Here is an 18877-nt window from a genome sequence, read left to right as displayed (position 1 = left end):
CTATATTTTTAAAATGTTTTAATTCTGACCGCATAACCTGAAAAAGCATCGCGAAAAAACTCGGAAAATGCCAAATCATGTTTCAAATTGGGTACTTTTCAGTCCGGTATGGAGGGTAAGGCCCCTTGAGACACATTAGAAAAACCTTGAATTGAGATAGAAGAGCGTCCTTTACCCATGGCAGCCAATGTGTTGATTTTTGTCAAATTTTTAAGGAATTTTTCGGGTTTAATTATCTAGTCGCACTGAACGGAGCTGTCTGGTATTGATGATAAAGGTTCAGAGTGCTCAGATAGTCGTTACAAGCCCTGATACTGACTGGGTCCAAACTTCAATTGAAGTTCTCCTCTGTGGATTTGAAGTGAACACCACCAAAGCCACTGCGGTGTTCACTTCATATGAATGACACGACCGCAAAGTGCAAGGTCTAAACAAAAGTATATAAGGAAAAAGTGTTAAATTCTTGTATAAGCACGATTAGGTTATAACCATAGGTATTGGCTGAGACTTTGACAATTGTTATATTTTTAGGATCAATTTATGATCCTAAAATGGTGACCGAGCTCAATGACCGAGCTATGGCTGGCCCTCAATTAAAGATATTATCAAAAAAGAAACAGCAACGCGCTTGCTCCTCAATATTTAGGGGAACTTTTCAGTAAATGCTCAGAGGGCAGTGATCGCAATCTTCGTTCTACCGAAACAAACTTGCAGATATCTCTTTTAAGAACATACACAGGTCAAACAGCATTTTCTTATCGTGGAGAAAAATTATGAAATGAGCTGAATTAGGAAAATAAATTGGCGCCGTCTCGCAAATAGGTAGCAAACCTTTAAAAAGTCCATACGAGAGGTAAATTTTATTTTTATATTTATGCAAACAATTTTTTGGTGATACAAAACTTGAAAATGGCTTTGAAAAAAGCAAACATTTGAGTAAACTTAAGCTTTTCCTCTGACACTTTCAGTGTTTAAAACGTCAGAACATAGAAAACTCTACGCTAGGAAACATATATACCCAGTTGTGGATCGAAATAGGCCATTCAGAAACGCGAGCAAATGACTGTTTAGGTTGACCAATCAGTGCCGCTTGCCTATTGAGAATGTTACCAATGGAGTCCTAAGGTGAAAATGAACTCCTTTTGTCTACACAATAGCGGTTTTTTCGTGCTTATGTAGATAGATTCCAAAACTGCTAGATGGAACGACGATCGGGCTTTACCAATTGTCTGAAACATGTCGTCAGTATAGTTTTTTGCACAATCTGGATTTTCCAGTAAATGCTGCCCGATAGCAGAATCGCAGGTTTTAGACCGCGGTGGCTCTTCTCTTTGGGGATGAGTTTTGTTTCTAATACCAGACGGAACATGTTGATTTATTCTATCCTCCAATCTTTCTACGTAGCCAGAATCACACTGGCACGTTAATTCACATAAAACGGAACTCTTTGGTTAGGTAGGAGCGCAATCCCTTTGAATGGAGGGAAGGGCCTTTTTGTACCGTAAACAATGCGTGGATTCACGGCAAAGAAACAATTTGTGATGGTCTGTTTTATCTGTTTTTCAAAACGCAAGGAACTGTTACCGATCCAAGGTACTTTCAGATAGACCGGTTTCTTTTGGGGACCAAATTTTACGTCAGCCGAGAACCTAGCTATCTTCTTCTTAATGAAAACTGAAGCAACACCTATTGGTAACATTCTCGATAGACAAGCGGCATTGATTGGCTTATTTCGATCCACAACTGGGTATATATATTTCCTAGCATAAAGTTTTCGATCTATGTTCTGAAGTTTTAAACTCTGAAGAGTGTCAGATGAAAGGCTTTAGTTTACTCAAATGCTTGCTCTTTTCAAAGCGATTTTCAAGCTTTATATTTATTTATGTTATGTTTTTTTATGTTAACTTATGGTACATTGTAATTCTCTTTAAATTAGGCTTTTCTGTTTTTGCAAAGGTCGATTTATAAAACAGTTATTTTTTACTGAAATCTATAAATCTGTATAAATATTTAAAAACAAAAAATTTAAAAATGAAATATGAGCCGGGCACTGTGCACGAAAACTTTTTGGGTTTACCTCAGTGTCCTTGGCAACGTTTAATTAACTATCCTAGCATTGTTATGTAATTTTTTGTATATCTATTATAATCTTAGAAATTGTATACCTTTAAAACGTGTACGTTTGTTGCTGAATGAAAAAGTTTAATTTGATTTGAAGACTTAACAAAGCTAAAGCAGCGCTTCTGGGATGCCTTAGAAGAAGTCTTTAGCAAAAGAACTCTTGATTTATGTTTTTATATAATGAAAATTACTGTTTACTGGTCTATCAAAAGTATTCGATAGTTTCCCGTATAAGCAGAGGTGTACACGCGTTTAATATATGGAACAGGATGGTTCAAAGTTGCTACTCTGAGCTTCACGGCAGTTGCCCCATCGAAAGTTGCCCTAAATGTTTTTATACACAATAAAAGATATTCACCAAATATGCAAAGCTTTCCGCATATCTATAAAAAATGTGTTGAGAACAAAAGTATTTTTCCCACTGGGGTGATTTTTCCTTCCGTTTGTATACGAGGCAACCGCCATCGCAGCGCTTAGGTGTTTTCGCAATCGAGTATCCAAAGTTTTCATCGTTCAATTGTACTTGTAATCTTTGCAAGGAATACGTATGTAATGTAACATCGGCTATTTTTTATTTAAATTTTATTTAGCGTTGGTAATTCAAATAAGTTGGTTTTAATTAGCTTGAGTATAGCTAAGGGTGGTACCAACTTTAAATAAAGAAAGAACAAATTGTAACCAACAAAGCGCAGCCACTGTCCTAGCTGTTGCCCAGTTTGGCCCTGTGAATCTAACAAAATATGACATTTTAAGAAAACCGCTAAACAGGGTTACGCTCCTTGTTACAGCGAATACAATAGAAACCCGCATAAAAGAACCTAGATTGTTGTCTGGCAGCCTGAATAGGTTCTTAATTAGCAGGCTGCTATTTTAAATTCCAGTCTAAAGGTTTTTAACACAGCTCTTATATACGGACAGGCCTTGCATACATTAACAAGGTTTTCCACCGCAAGAATTCTAATGGACACACTTAAACCAGCTTTTTTAAATTAAATTTCTACCGATCTAATGAATTTGTGTTGTTAGATTGTCCAATTAGAATGCAACATACGTATATGTATATATAAGAACCTTTCCAAATTTCTGCCTCTTGAGGGTTCTTAATCATGGGGTTTTAAAGGGTAATTTCAGCCTCAATGTTCTTATAAAAACAGGTTCTTTTATGCAGGTTTCTACTGTAGCCCTAATGTGTCTTTTGTTCTGCGGGTGGAAAAGCTTAGCATATCCCGAATTGCACTTCCCGTGTTTGGTGAACCAAGCCTCTGACATGGAACCGGGTTGGTGCTACGTTGTGTTTTTTAAACCTTGCACTGATTGTTCGTCAGAAGGGCTTTGCCATAACAGCGTCAGCATGCATATGGTGCACTACATTAGATCATGGACACCTTTATACCTTATTACCCTTGCAACTAGCAGTAACATCACATGGGGAAGTTTAATTCTTGTAACCTCGATCTGTTTGCAAATTTAATTAATGTGCAAACAAATGTATCAAATGTGCAAAATTTCGATTTACTGCAAAAGTACCCGTGGTGATAGAGTTTTTAACCAGTGCATGGCAGATGAAGACTGTTGAATCAAATTTCAGTTGAAAAAGATCGGCATAAAAAATTTGTCAAATACCTAAATTCTCATAATTCTACCATCAACAGTTCTAGAGTGTAATACATAAATAAATTCTTTTTCAAATACAATTATATCAGTCTCTATATATTTTAGACGTTGAATTTCCTTTGGAGATGAAACTGAAGCCACCAATACATCTGAAGATACCAAATAAATCTAAATGGAAAAATTTACTCCTAAATTTGTTTTATAAATATTGAAAGTCCCTAATGAAATGTAAACCACTTGGTGCTACAAACCTAATACGTTAAAGAATAATAACCTACCGGCTTGGACAATAAGGGAGTTAAAAACATTGGACATGATAAACAGTTTTCATTTATAATATTTTGCTGGTTAAAAAATTAAAAATTGCTTTGATAAAAGAAAACATTTTGAAACACATTCAAGCTTCTCATTCAGCACCGTTCAGAGTATAAAATTCAGAACATTGGCCGAAACCTCTCAGCTGGGCAATATACAATGTATATATCCAGTTGTGGGTCAAAATATGTCAGAGATGCGATCACATGACTGTAAAGGTTGCCCTGCCAGTGCCGCTTGCTTATTGAAAATATTACCAATGCGATCCTAGGGCAAACACAAATTTCTTCTTCTGACACTATGGGGTTTTTTCATTTTTTAATGTAGACAGATGTTAAAACTATTATATGGAACGGCGACCAGGCTCTACCAATAATCGAAACTTGCAATTACGTAGTCACGCTTATAGCCATATGTTGTTTTTTCAAAGCAATTTTCATCTTTATATTTAGGAAACTAACAATTGTTGGAACATTAAAATGTTTGTACTTCATGCATTCTCCAGGCTTTAAAAACACACACTTAAAATTAGGCCTTGGCAAATATTTTGCAATCTTAATGAATTACAACTATCTCATGTTTTTCTTTAGACGTATATTTAGGCGAAGATGCAAGACTATGTAATTAGCGAATTATTAACGCTGCTGAAAGCATCATGAATATTTTCCAGTTCTAGCGAGCCGGCAAAAACAACGCCCTTTTCGTCATTTCCCTTCTCCTGTTTGATGCAACTTAGATACTCTAAGTTATCTGTTAAATTCAAGTACTCTTCAAAAGAGGGCTTTTCAGTGCATGCCTCGTGGCAGGAGCTAATACAGTGTTCCAAAGAGAGGCTGCTTAACCGCTGCCTCTTTCTGGGGCTCTCGTGAAGAGTCCCATGGTCTTCGTCTACAAGTATTTTCTGCGAAGAATCAAATACTGAATCTTCCTTTCGTTTATCGTTACTAGTCGACTCGAGAGGTTTCGTCGTTAAATTATCTGAATTGGAATCGACCTTGGTTCTTGAAGATTTACCAAGTGTTTGTGCTTCATCGTCGAAGTTCAGCTGTTGGAGGTCTTTCTGCGAGCGCCGTAATCGCTCTTCGATATCTTTCTTTTCGCTACAGTTAAATATTGTATACAAAATGTCAGTATTTCCCACTGATTCTGGACTATTTAATGGTTCTGATTTGATCTTGCCTTTATAAAACTTTAAATGACTGTCATCAGTGAAATTAAGTTTAGAAGATCTACTCTCACTAGTAGAAAGAACCTTGTTTTCGGCTCCAAAAAAGGATTTTTGAGGATGGTTCTTGGCAGGCGAAGAATGCTTGCAGCATTTCTTTTTTGGGATCTGCTTGTCTGTTGTATCTTCCTGATTCATCAACGATTCAACGTAATTCTCTAAAGAATCTTTGTCATCAGCATCGTCATGGTCGAAGCTACAACTACATTCTGTAAAAATTTCCAACTTATCAACGTTAATATCCGTGGGAGTAAATTTTTCCCCATTCTCAATTATTGAAGATTTATCAGAGCCAGAGCTGTCATTTGCTGTTCTATTCACAATTTTCTGTTTAATTTCAATTGCATTACTGCTTTTTGAATTTTTCTTTACATTCAATTCAGTGCCTAAAACTGCCGAAGAAACAATCGAGATATCATTTGTCACTGGGGTCGATTTCAAATCTTTTTCCTTGGCTATAGATTTATTCAAATCAACAATGATATCTTCCGCATCTGAAAATGCCGGTCCTGTTGGAGATGCCTCGGATTCACTCTGCTGTGGAGACGAAAAGTCTGTAGGCAAACTTTGAAAGCCTTCGGATGTTGATTCGTCAACAGCTTCATTTGACGGGGAGTCTTTGTCGTAGAAGCCTGAGTCACAGCTCGAGCTTACTTCACTGTTATCAATCACATGTTTGCAATCACTATCATTGTCAACGTCACCACTACACAACCCGGTACTGTTTTCACTTTTGAACAGATGCATCTCAAGGCAACTTTTCAAATCCTCTGTTGCAGTAACCTCGTGTGAACTCCCTAAATATGGGTAGCTGTATGGCGAGTAATGGTAAAAAACTTGATGTAGGCCTGTTACTGGGTCTTGCATAACATAAAGCGGGTATCCTGCAGCAGGAAGCTGTTGCTGTTGATCTAATGTATAATCAACACCTGTGTACATACTAAGGCCACAATCAGGGTTATAATAAATTGAGTTTTGGGAGGCTAAAGCAGGTGCATTAGCAAATGGCACGAAATAGTATCCTTGAGGGAGGTTTGTTGATGTTTGTCCCAAAGGATATCCTACAGCCTGTTCGTTTCCAGGTGACATATTCGCTATTATGCTATACCCATCAGTGCCTTGAATTGCAGCGATGTTGGATAGGACATCTTGATTATTTGGTGGTTGCGGTTGAATTAGCTGTGGGTCGCTAGTTGAGTAACAGTCTCCGGTAAGTGAGCTTGAGTTTGGCTCTAAATACTTTTCTTTCTTTCGCCACTTTGCTCTCCTGTTTTGAAACCAAACCTGTCGTAAAAACGTTTATTAAGGTTATCAAGATTTCAAATAGACAGCGTGTGTTGATAAAGAATACAAATTGAACCTGAAATTATGAGCCTGATCACTTAGATCAAAAACAGCACCACAACATTAGAGATAGGATTGTACGCTTAATTTGAAGTTTCAAAACCCATAAAAACATTGTGCGCAGAAGTTATCTAGCCTCTCATTGTGAACCTTTAATATGCTCTCCGCAAGATGTTTTGCGTACGGAAAAACAAGGTGTTTTTTGTTATCATAATCTGGACATCATTTCCCCAAGGCAGCGGGCATTCGAAAAAATCCAGTTTTGCAGCTCCAATAAGATCTCTAATCATATAATCCCCCGAGCATTAAATAAAGTGTATAGAACATAATTGTAGAAATGTGACATTTTGTCATGCTTATCTCTAATCTCACATGTAACTGAGACAAAATCTAATCTGATATACCTGACAATACGATGCCCTGACAAAATGGTGGTTTTGTGGTTGTCAAAAATGTTCATGAGATGCAATCATCTTAGGGGAAATAAAGGAAATAGGTCCTTATAGCAACCAATCGAAATTATTCCTTATAATCGTTAACAATCAAATTTATTAGTTAAAACTGTGAAAGTCGAAAACATTCATTTTTGACAGTTGACGTCACAGTGTATTTCGTTAGTCTCGCCTAAAACCGAATCGAACGACGGCGATTCGCAGATTTAACACTGCAAGTGATGGTACTCTCAGTTCTGTTCCACCGGTTTTCAGTTTGAGCATTTCAGATATCAATTCTGAAGCCTTTAGTTGTTCATCGTTTTTTGGAGAACAAGTGTCAATTTCGATTAATTATACGCGAGGGAAGAGCTGGAACAGGAAGCCGTAGCTTTGTGGGCCTACACAGGTGATCAAAACAAAGTCGTGACACAGCATGGACACATTCCGACCCGCAAACTTAGAATGATTGTAAACATTTAATACTTTTCGATCCTAAAATGCTTCTGCTCTAGATTTAGATGCAGTTATCAACGCGTGATCATGACTCCTTCACGATTCGGTGGAAGATATACGAAATTCATGGCGAGCGAGAGCCGCACACTGTGACGTCAGAATGTCACAAAACTGATTCGGCTTTTGTCGTTTTTTTCTCGGAAAGGTGCAACTTTAAAGCCTTATAACTTCTAAACTAATTGGAATTTTGCAAAAACAACGACTTTGCCATAATACACGCACCAGATGCTAACTTTTTAGTCAATAAAAAAAAATTTTTTTTTTTGGCTGGAGAGGCCCTTTAAATTTATCAATCCAGCCAAGCAATAGTAAAGTCATATGTCAGCCATTTTGGGTCCAGCTTCAATAATTTTTACGCATTTAGAGGTGTGTTATAGTGTGGTAACTTATATTATATGGCCCAACTTCATATCATAAGGTCTAGAATTTCATTTTATGACGTCACCACTTTATCGCTCCATATTTCTAGCAACACAAGAGTTCACCTGTATTTTGCCTTCTGCAAGTTCTAGCTTTTCTGACATCACTTGTCTTATATTAGCATCAGGGTAATGAGTTTGTGAAAACACTTTCTCCATTTCTTCTAATTGGTACCTTGTGAAAGAGGTTCGATTTCGTCTCGATTTCAGACTTGAGGCCGACAAGTTGGTCATTGTGGTAACAATGCAGCTTGACATGAATTTTGCTTTCGTCATCTGAAGCAGGCCTAGGATGGAATGTCACGATATTACAACTTGGGTATTATATTTCAAGTGCACTTTACCAGATTCTGTCATCTTTAAAAATGAAGTGAAAATCACCGCACATTAACTTTGTCAATTGTCAAAAGAATCTTGAATGTTTCCTGTTGGGAATGGAAATTTTTTTAAAAAGAATGAATTAAAAAATGGCTATCAACTGTCTGATTCGCTCGCCTCAAGCCATAATGCCAAAATCTGGTAACCTTTGAATCCTCTGTTTCCAATGTCTCTGATTCTCATATTATTTTCCATGACGACAAAAAACATAAGTGGAATTGAATCGTTGAACATCAAATCATAGCATTAAAAGTCGGATGGATCATTTAATTTAGACGAAATGTCAAACAATAATTTTTAATACGATGTTTCATACAACAGCTTGATATGACAAGATAAGGGGTGAAATACAAACAATACAAGGTTGAAAAACAGGGTTGATATGGCTAGAGAGCTCACTGATATTTCCTGAATACAAAACATTCGCCCTTTTACTAAATGCAAGAGAATATATTGCATCAAAAGATGAAACGAGGACAGCTTTGACACGGGTTACACTTGTTTGTGCTTTTTGACAAGAGTTTGTTGGCAATGTCATTTTAGCAACACATTCTTCTTCACTAAAATATAAAAATCTGAACAGAAATTTGAGTAAATTTATCGATATTTTCAAAGCTGGGCAAAGCAGGGGGTTGTGGTTAGGCGGGACCAGCGGGAAATTTCCCGGAGGGCCCCTATCAAGTGAATTTGTAAAACACAGGAAATTATTTAATATGAACAAAATCCTTGGTAAGAAAACGCCTCACTTGCATGTAGACTCAAGTTCACAGTTTAGAACTAGAAGAGGTCAACATATACAAATAGGCCCCTGTGGAGGAGATGAGTTGAATATGAACAGGGCCGCCGAGAGGGGGACAAGAAGGTGTAAACTGCCTCAGGGCCTCGAGAACTGAATTTCGAAGAAACTTAACAAAGTATGCCTAAAAATTGAAAACCTGGTAAACAACTGTAAAAAACATTCTGAAATGTGTTTCAAACTAATTTAAAGGGTGTGACTTCGTTCGCAATACATGCAAGTGTTTTGTTGTATTTGTATCAACTGTGCACTACAGTTTTGGATTCGTTTCACATTCTTTTTAGTCCCAAAGAGACCATGGTTAGTGAAAGGGGAAACAAATATAGCAGAATAACATTTAAAAATGATAAAAAATGGCATCTTTGTAATTTTGGTGCATGGTTGGTTGCAGAGATTTTGGCAGGTACCATTTTAGGCGACCTGTGGTTTGTCTTTGAAGATTTCAAACAAAAGAGAGGGCCCCTTTATCAGGCACCGCGGAGCAGGGGGCTGGGAGGCTTTAGCCCCCGCTTTTTGCAAAAATGCCAAATATTAAGTAACAAACTACTCCCCCCTCTCCTTTTTAGACCCCCTCACTTTTCTCAACGCTCAGCGGTGCCTGTTTATGATCATATTTCCCGGCCCTTTTCTAGGAGCCACAACGTTCCTGAGGCAAAGCATATGATGACAAAAATAGTTAATTTTTACATAAGAAAAAAGACAGAAGAAAAACACTGTATTGTAGTATGTTCATTTAATTTCTTTGTATGAAAGGATTAATTAGAAGAAAGATTCCTGGTTAATTTACGAGGATAAGGAAATGACTCTACAAACGAAGCAGTACAATTGTTATATTTAGAGATTGAAAGATGGAAAACATGAAACAGCCTTTGTTTTCTACTTTCTCTCGATGGTAAAATTACTGCATAGTACTGCATAAGAGAAAACCTTTGATGCGGGTTACTGATCCCCTTCTTCAGGCATGTTAAGGCTGACTGGCGCGAATGAGAAGGAATATCGTGATTTCAGTGCCTATTTTAAGTACCAAAAATCCTGTGCCGAAAATTTCGGTAGATTAATTTTCGATGGAAAAAAATTCGTTCATATTTTTGAAATTTCGATATAAATTTCAGTGAGAACTTGAAAAATGTTGGCGGAAAGAAAATATTTCGATGAGAAAAGGAATAATTCACGTTCTGTAAGCTATTTCTACTTTCAACTTAAAACAATCTGAAGTGCAACCACAAAAGTTACAAAAAATACTATTTTGATGTCAACCCAATAAATGGAACCAAATAGTAGGCAAAAATGTCATAAGCTATTAATTTACTGAAGGAGGGCTTTTTAATTTCATTTCTTGTAAACCATGGAGGAAAAAGTAATTGGAAGCGTTTAGCAATGTTATGCAATTAATTAGCAATATATTCGATCACAACAAGGGGATTATCAATTTTGATGGAATGTGAGTTAAAAAATTGAGGCGTAGATAAAGAGTAGAATTTTTTCAATGTTGACCATATTTCCCAAAAGAGCATTATGAAATACACTAAATATACAAAGTCAGTTGAAGCTATTACGAATTGCCAAGATATGTCCACATAAGCACAGGCTTTTGCCCCATCAAACTTCTGTAATTTGGTCTTGGTTGATAACTTTATGGACCAGGCCAGAAAAACAGAAATCGTTTAACAAACTTGAAATGTTTCATTGGCCATATCTCGCTTAATTTTGAACAAATTCAACTTTATTCATCTAGAACACAGGTACTTTAGGCCGTTCTTTCGTTCTTTGTGGTTTATGTGGTCAAACTTAGAAAGTTCTAAGAATAGATTTTAACGACGTTACATTTCGGTACTTTATTGAAACCTGCCCTTCTTCATCGTAAATAAATCCCACCGAAATGTATTCACATCAGACAGTGTTATTTCATAAAGCTAATGCCGAGAATTTTCTCGACCCGGCAAGGAAACGACAGAACCATATGAAGCTAATAAGGCTCTGTAAGTAAATAGACAGTACAATTTTAGTTCAGAATTTCAATTCACTTGTTGTCAGTCGGAAGTACCATACCCTTCACCTTCCCATCCCTCATTTTATGCATCTGCCCTCCTTTACTAAACAATGTTTTATGAAGTTACACCTATCCTTAGAAAGTGCACCTATGGTAATATTCTTTCGTCTGTATATCGATAATATAGGTTTATAACCACATTGCATCCTTTCAAAATTCAGCATGAGGATTTAAATTCAAGAGTTACAGGCATGTTGTTTTCATGCAAGTAAATCAGAATTCTCTAAAGCACGCCGCGGCGTTTATTACAAACTCCAAGTTTTGGATGCGGCATTTATCAGAGGGCGGCGTTTAATACAAAACGAAAAGTTTTTCAAATGAAAAATGCGATGAAAGAGATAAAGCAGACTTTTAACAATGTTTTCTTTTCCAAAAACACGTAATAAAGATTGTGTGAACAATTTTTGAAAGTTCACAAAAGATGTCTTCACGTTATGGAAATGTCAAGGAATGTCAATACCCCTGCCTCCGTCAGAGGCCTCGTCTCTATGACATAAAAACTTTCATAGCTTTCGAATAGTGGTGTGTTTCGAAAAGAGGGCGGCGTTCAATAGAGGGCGGCCTTTATCAGAGGGCGGCGTACGATCGAAGTGAGACAGTAATTTATAAATGTCGTAATTTGTTCTGAAAGGTGATAAAGATTCTAGAATAGACGTCCAGATACTTTATTTGTCACTTGTTAAGAATAAAACCCAAATTGACTAGAACTAGAGATTTGGACAAAATACTTATATACTTAAAAATACTTATACTGTCTTCAAAAATAAAACGGGCATAAGATATTGGAATCTCTTTAAAAATTGTCTGACCTTTCTCTGGGTTCGGGGAACCTGATCATTTTCATAGTTAATTAGATCTTAGAAAGCTAATCTAGGATCTAACCATAGGAATCTGACCTTGTAGTCGTTTTTAACCTTTGCCAAAAAGTCCTACTCAAAAAAGGACGTAGGGACAGGACAACAAAAGAGTCCAAGGTAAGGCTTCCAAAGTGCCTTTCTGCCTTCTTGATGAGTATTCAGAAAATCATAGGTCTTTGAAAGATCATGGGTGTCTGAAAAACGGCGTTGCGAGGTCAATGGCTGGACGATTATAGCACCGTGTAACATTTGAGGGTATACCCTATACCTCTTTCGGGAAAGCGGGAATCGTCAATTTTTTGGAGTCGTGATGTTTGTGAGCGGGATTCGAGAATCGATAATATTGGGATTCGGGAATTGATGGTGGGAATCGGGCTAAGAACATAGCGGGAATTCAGCAATCAGGAGATCTAAGGGGTACCCTCAGATGTCTTTTCTTTGGTGTGCTACGCACTCTCTATGGCCTTGCAGTGGTTGTCTAAAGTAAAAAACAGTTCTACTTTTCGCAAGTTTTTGGGGCTATTCTGATGGCAATTGCACCGAGTAACATCAATTGTGGCTAGCTTTGATATCTTTGTCTGCAGACTATGACTTCCCCCAGTCTCCAAAACAGCTGCTCGGCCTCAACCGTTGATGCGTGTAAATTGCGCCCGGTAACACTAGCTTCAATCTCTGTAGGTTTCACTCTGAGCCAAATAAGTATAGACAACAGCTTATGGATATATGACCTTTGAATCGGAATCGCCAGTTTTTGAAGAAAGAAGTTGGAAGCGCATAATGTCGTCTTTACAAACGTATTGAAAAATTGTGTATTACATTTGAAACAAATTTTGTTTTATAAAGTACTAAGAAAATCAAATATTGGTACTTTTTGAGCCTCCTTCGGTTTATTTCGATTCCACAAATATTCATTCCAATAAATACTTCGCCAACATCCCAACCCCGGCCCTATAAGCGTGGTCACAAATAATGGCTTTTTGCAATTTATTGCACGATCCAAAGTAACTTGTCAATTGAAAACTCACTGTGTGGTTTCACTGGAGCCTAAAGCGAAGGTCTAATCATTCTAGCTCTTTCCTTCAGGATTTCCTTTCTTGTGGTGATGCATAAGTAGTCTACAAACCCTTCCCAGGAAAACCAATACTTTTGTATTTAGGCTTGGGAAATCCTTCTAGATAGAATATCATATCGGCTAAGAGTTAACTCTGCCTTCCTAATCTAGGCCCTAAAGGTTACGGGTTTTTTTCATAATGACATGTGGTTTCCAAAACCCATTTGCCATTTATATCAACTACTTCTTTCAAACAAAAGCAGTCTTTTTGGGTTAAACGACCATGATTATTGTTAGTTCTTATATTTGACTTCGTCAAATGTCGTTTCAAACAAAGCCCTCACTATGAAGCGGTGTGATAGGGTGACACTCCTTGAAAACAAAACTCTGCTTCAAAACAAGTATTTTTGCCATCTCGGAGTGCTTCGTTGGCAAAAAAGATGGCTCACCCACTTTGGCGGCAAATGGGACCTGGAATCCCCCTTAAGCACAAAAGTTAGCACCAGCCCTGGTTCCAATATAAACTCATGGCTCTATTACCGTCAGAATTGGTAGAGACTTGAGGGCTGAACGTTTAAAGTTGTTAAGAAAAAGATATCTATCAGGTGTTTCCAAACATGGTTTTATAGTCCAAATTTCTATTCAAGTGTCTCGCACCTTTGACTTTTGGTTTAGGCCTAAAAGAGTTTCAAATATATGTTGAAGGATGAGAGCTATGGGTTACCTGCAACGTGAAACAAGTCGCACGAACTTAGGGAAAAAGGTAAATCCTTGTATATGATAAAATTTTCACAAGTTCGTTTCGTTACGTACATTTACAGTCATTTGTCAACATAGAAATATAAATTTTTTAAGGCGTCAGGACAAGTTGGACCGACTCACATACAAAATAGATAGAATCTTCAAAACCAATCTTTGCAGATAAAAATATTGAACATGTATAAATAGTTTGTTCAAGAATAGCCGAGGGGTACCGCACTTTGGTAAGAATAAAGAATTAATTCTCTTTGGAACTGTGTTGATCATTTGGTACTGTTGAGGGGAATCTAGGGACACCGGATGAAATATTTATCTTTGTTTTGCCCAACTTATTCTTTGGGAATAACTAAACAAATTCGAAACATACATGTACCAAAACTAAAAGTCTAAAGTCTTTTGGGTGGAGGTAACAACCTGAAGGGGCCTACAGACATACCCGGCCGACGCACTGTCCTAGAAGTATTTTTGAATTTTGAATTTTAAAGCATCTTCTTTGGCTCTGCGAAGCGCCAAGAGCCCTAATAACCAGTAAATTCAATGTAAATTCAGTTGTTTAATCGATTCTTCATACTATAGTCATGCTGTTATTTTGAGTCACTTACAGTCTTAGGTGCATAAGATAGCAAGAAATAATGCTAAAATAACGTTCATACGCAGCTGAAACTAAGTGAAATCAACTCTTACGGTGATCTCAAGAAAATATCAAGGTAAATACTACGGATTGACTACATGTTTCTAAAGAGTAGATATTTAAGGTTTCTTTTTCAAGGGGTACTCATCTGGTTTGAAAAAACACCTGGTGTGGGCCAAATTCTCTTTCTCGTGGCTTTTCATAATATTTTCTTATAGTTTAAAGGACAAGTGACACGCTTTTGGCGCCAAATTGTTTTCTTCTTTTAACTTAAAGTAAAATGCTGTATGAGAGTGTTGTTGAAATATTTTTCCTTTCTGATTTCATTTTCCTACTTAAAAACCCTTTTCAAATTATGGCGGGAAATGAATCACGTGACACCGTGACTTAGATTGTGATAATTTGTTATTGCTGCTACTGGTATACAGTGCAATATTAACGTTTACTACACGCTTCTAAACGAATTCAGTTCGTCTGGACCTGTCGCGTTGTGTTTCGTAAACTCTCTATTAATGACAGAAAAATTCCGAGTTATCACAATGTACGTCATAGGGTCACGTGATAAAAAGCAAAATCGCGCCCCCTGCGCCCCCTGATTAGAATTTTTTGTTCTAAACCAGGAAAAACTTACTTCTAAATGATGATCTATAAGTTGATGAAAAGAAAAGATAGGGTTAAAAGTGTGTCACTTGTTCTTTAATCTTATATAGTTATTCCCTCGTGGGACAAATAAAATTAAAAAGTATGACCAGAAACAACATTTTCTGCCCTTATGAGAGGTTGGTTACGTGTTTTTCTCAAGTATGCACCAATTGGACTTGCGGCCTTCTTAAGGAAGTTTCTTCCAATTTCATTGTACGACCTTTTTAGGCTCAGATTTGGTTTTATTGTCATAATTCTAGGCTGGATACTGACAAGACAAGAGGCTGATTTTTAAAATAATTCTCAGTGCTAAAAGTGCAACATAAACAAAAGTTTTTGTAGCGGCACAATTTTCATTTTTATTTCTGCCAAAGGTGTTGTTTATGTTTCGTCTTCGTAGCTCTTCATTGGCTGGCTGCAATACACTGTGTCTTACTGTCATCGGGGCTGCCAGCAGGGGAGAAGGGGGAAAATTGCCCGAGGGCCTCATAAAGGAATGAATTCCATTTTAAGATTGGAATTAAAAAAACAGAGCAAAATCATGCCTTGAAATAGTAAAAGGTTTTAAACAATTTCCAGAAATGCAAAAATATATTCTGAACTGCGCAAAAAGTTTCTGCTCGATCCACTCGCATGGGGGCATTGTCTTTCGGTTTTGCCCCAGGGCCTCTGAAAACCTTTCGGCGGGCATAAATGTTTTTCAAGCCATGCTTAGTTATCATTCCAATGAATTTACGTTCAAATTAGAAAACGCAGCTTCGTAACGAGATCAAGTTCGAAAAAGAGGCTGAAGGTGAATGATGCATGACAATAATTTGCTAAACTAATCTTTTCTTTAACAAAAATCCCTTCGCTTCCCTGCGGTAAGATTCTCATTTCATTTTGGATTCCTAGATTTAAGTTAATGATCTCTCCATCAGTCATATTGATCTAATCTACCTCTGGTTTTACATAACTTGAAAATACTGGGCATTTATGAGGTGAGCTTCAATCAAAACACGGAACACACAGGATTAAGCATGTTGGCTTCAATATATGGATAATGGCAAATTTTTTGACGTAGATGGCCATGCCTGGGTAAGATGCAAATTAGCAGATAGGGGGGAGGGGGCATGCTCTATCTCCAATTCATGACCAATGGTTATATCATTTGCCACACTGTTTCTTGAGAAAGTATAGATAATATGTGATCTTGATGTAAAAAATTGTTTTCGATGTAGGGATGATATTCTGGATTATACACAAATTCGTAGAGTTCTCTTGGCAGTTATAAAAAAGTGACTATTGTTCAAAGTCCAGCTACATTATTTTTTATATGAACCAGTAAATTGAAGTTCAGAATGGCTTCTTAATTTTATAGAAAATCTGAAGCTGTATTTTTGCGGCCTAGGGAGGTGTTCAGGCCTCGTGTTCAAACAAAGTGAGTGGAACATCCTTCATTTGGTGACAATTTTTGAAATTCACCGAGAAAGCACCCCTAGTTTGCAAAAACTCTCAGTTTTCGAGACGAAACATTGTTCAAAACTACCACTTATTTTTGTTCAAAACTCAGTCTCAGCTTGTTTTTTCTTAACTTTTAATCAATTTTGAAGCTCGCTTTTGTTGTTATATAAAAGAGTGCCGTATCAGGAACTCAAATAAATTGTTCAGGTATCATCTGAAGACTTTATAGTCGTCTCTACTAGGAGATTTGTGCGATTTTCTATCTGCAAGGACACTACTCAATGTGTATGAATTCTGATAACTCCCAGATTCAGCATCCTTATTAACGAGAAAATGAAATACTTTAGAACGTCTGTTCTCTGAAGGAGCTGTTCTGTTCTCCAAAAAGCCTTGCGTGCTCACATACGAAAGTACTAACACATACTGAACTGTCATTAAAGAAAAATGGGTATTTGTAACCTTTCCTAGGGGAATTCACCAGAACATTCTCCAAAGAGGAGGTCTCTACTCTGCTCGGCCTTGTGAAACCGGGCTTTCTAGACGAGAAGGTTTCACATCATGGCAAAAGAGCGCCCTTTGTGCCTGATATGTTTGGTGGCCCTGCCGGAAGGTCGACGAATAACAATAGAAGCTCTTATGACACACCCAAGCCACGCCCAGTCTCTATTGTTTTGTGAAGATGGTTTGCCTTCTGGGATGGTTTTGTCTGGAGGAAGGTTAACAACTCTTTTGGACTCTGCCTGCCGGTTGGGATTTTACACAACTCGTAAAAATATGGAAGGAGGGATAGTCAATTTTTGGAATGTGTTTTCTAAAACCATAGTATCTCTATGCCTAGAACATATAGCAACATGCTAACAAGTGCAAACGTATTGAATTTAAGGGAAAGGCGCCTAAGTTTCTACTGTTCACATTGATTCCAACATTCTACCATTCCAACAGTCCATAAATTCCACATTCCATGTTTTCGAGAAAGCTATTTTAGGCCAGGTGCACGATTTCGACCCTCCTTTTGTGCAGTAACTGGGCTTTTTCTAAATTCTCAATAATATATCCCTACTCTACTGAATTGGTTAAACAATTCAACAGATGTAAGTGCTGAAAAAGGTCTTCCTTGTGTTTTGAGAGTCTGAAAAGGTGTCTTAGACAAATATTTGTTGAGGCCTCGACTATAAAACCCTTTCTTCTTTGTCAAACCTGTTTATTGTGTATGGCAACGCCCCTATTCATACATGATAACCACACAAAGTACCACGGGTTTACTTTACAGCATTTTAATCTAAACAGCAATGCATACCTTGATAACACGGATTACAGCATGGTAGATTGCTTTCAACAAGTGCTCTGCAGACAAAATACTCTTTAGTTTGTGATTCGAAGACAGTCCATCTTTCATTCCATGTTTAGATTTTTGTACTGTTCGTTACATAGCTACATAAATCTATGGACCCTGTTTATTTCCCTTCCCCCATTTACTTATAATTACATAGGCCCGTCGACTTTGCAAGTTCGCCCAGTCATCGAAAGCTTTTAGCCAGGACCGTTGCTAGCTTGTGTTAAGGGGAGGGGGATGCTCAGGTCCCATTTGCCTACAATGTAGGTGGGCCATCATTTATTTGCCTTCAATTGAAAAATCAAGTTCAAAAATCAATGAAATTTTGATGATGAAGCACCCCAGATGGCAAAAAAACCCTTAGTTTTACAATGGCACTTTTTCAAAGTGGGGTATCACATAGGTCAAGGTATTTAAGTTGCTACATTTACTGTCATGTGAATTTTGACACGAGGGCCTAGCTCACTGAGGATCTCACAAGACTGCCTCTATCCAAGCATAACTGAAGATTGTGAAATACAGTAAAAACCCGCATAAAAGAACCTAGTTTTTTCTCTGGCAGCCTGAATAGGTTCTTAATTAACAGGCTGCTATTCTAATTCCAGTCTAAAAGGTTCTTAACAAAGTTCTTATATACGTACAGGCCCTGTACACATTAACAATGTTTTCCACCTTAAGAATTCTAATGGACATACTTAAACCAGCTTTGTTTTTCATGTGAAATTTCAACCAATAAAATGAATTTGTGTTGTTAGGTTGTCCAATTAGAATGCAACATAGCTACCATAACCTGATTTACTCTAAGCTGGTTTAATTTGCCAGTGTGAATAGGGTGTAAAAATACAATTTTAAAAACCCTTTTTTCTTATTTATATATATATATAAGAACCTTTCCTAATTTTCATTTCCATTGCAAGATGATTCCATGTATTTTCTCAACCATTGTATCGTC

At 37.2% G+C, this 18877-nt stretch overlaps 1 protein-coding gene across 1 annotated transcript in view; it reads right to left on the bottom strand.

The window, feature by feature from the left end:
• Window positions 1-2073: 2073 nt before the first annotated feature.
• The window catches only part of LOC135688167 (uncharacterized), a 19958-nt gene continuing 3154 nt past the window's right edge, over window positions 2074-18877 (bottom strand). The window contains exons 2-3 of the mRNA XM_065204894.2: window positions 8052-8272; window positions 2074-6559 (exon numbers count right to left, since the gene is read on the bottom strand). Coding sequence (XP_065060966.2) covers window positions 4667-6559; window positions 8052-8272 — 2114 coding nt within the window. The 3' untranslated portion in view covers window positions 2074-4666. The remainder of the gene's footprint in view (window positions 6560-8051; window positions 8273-18877) is intronic.

This window comes from Rhopilema esculentum, unplaced genomic scaffold (assembly GCF_057945365.1).
Source record: "Rhopilema esculentum isolate cy_ngs unplaced genomic scaffold, ASM5794536v1 HiC_scaffold_36, whole genome shotgun sequence".
NCBI lineage: Eukaryota > Metazoa > Cnidaria > Scyphozoa > Rhizostomeae > Rhizostomatidae > Rhopilema > Rhopilema esculentum.
The sequence above is the reverse complement of the archived record's forward strand: the minus strand, read 5'-3'. Positions and strand labels throughout refer to the sequence as shown.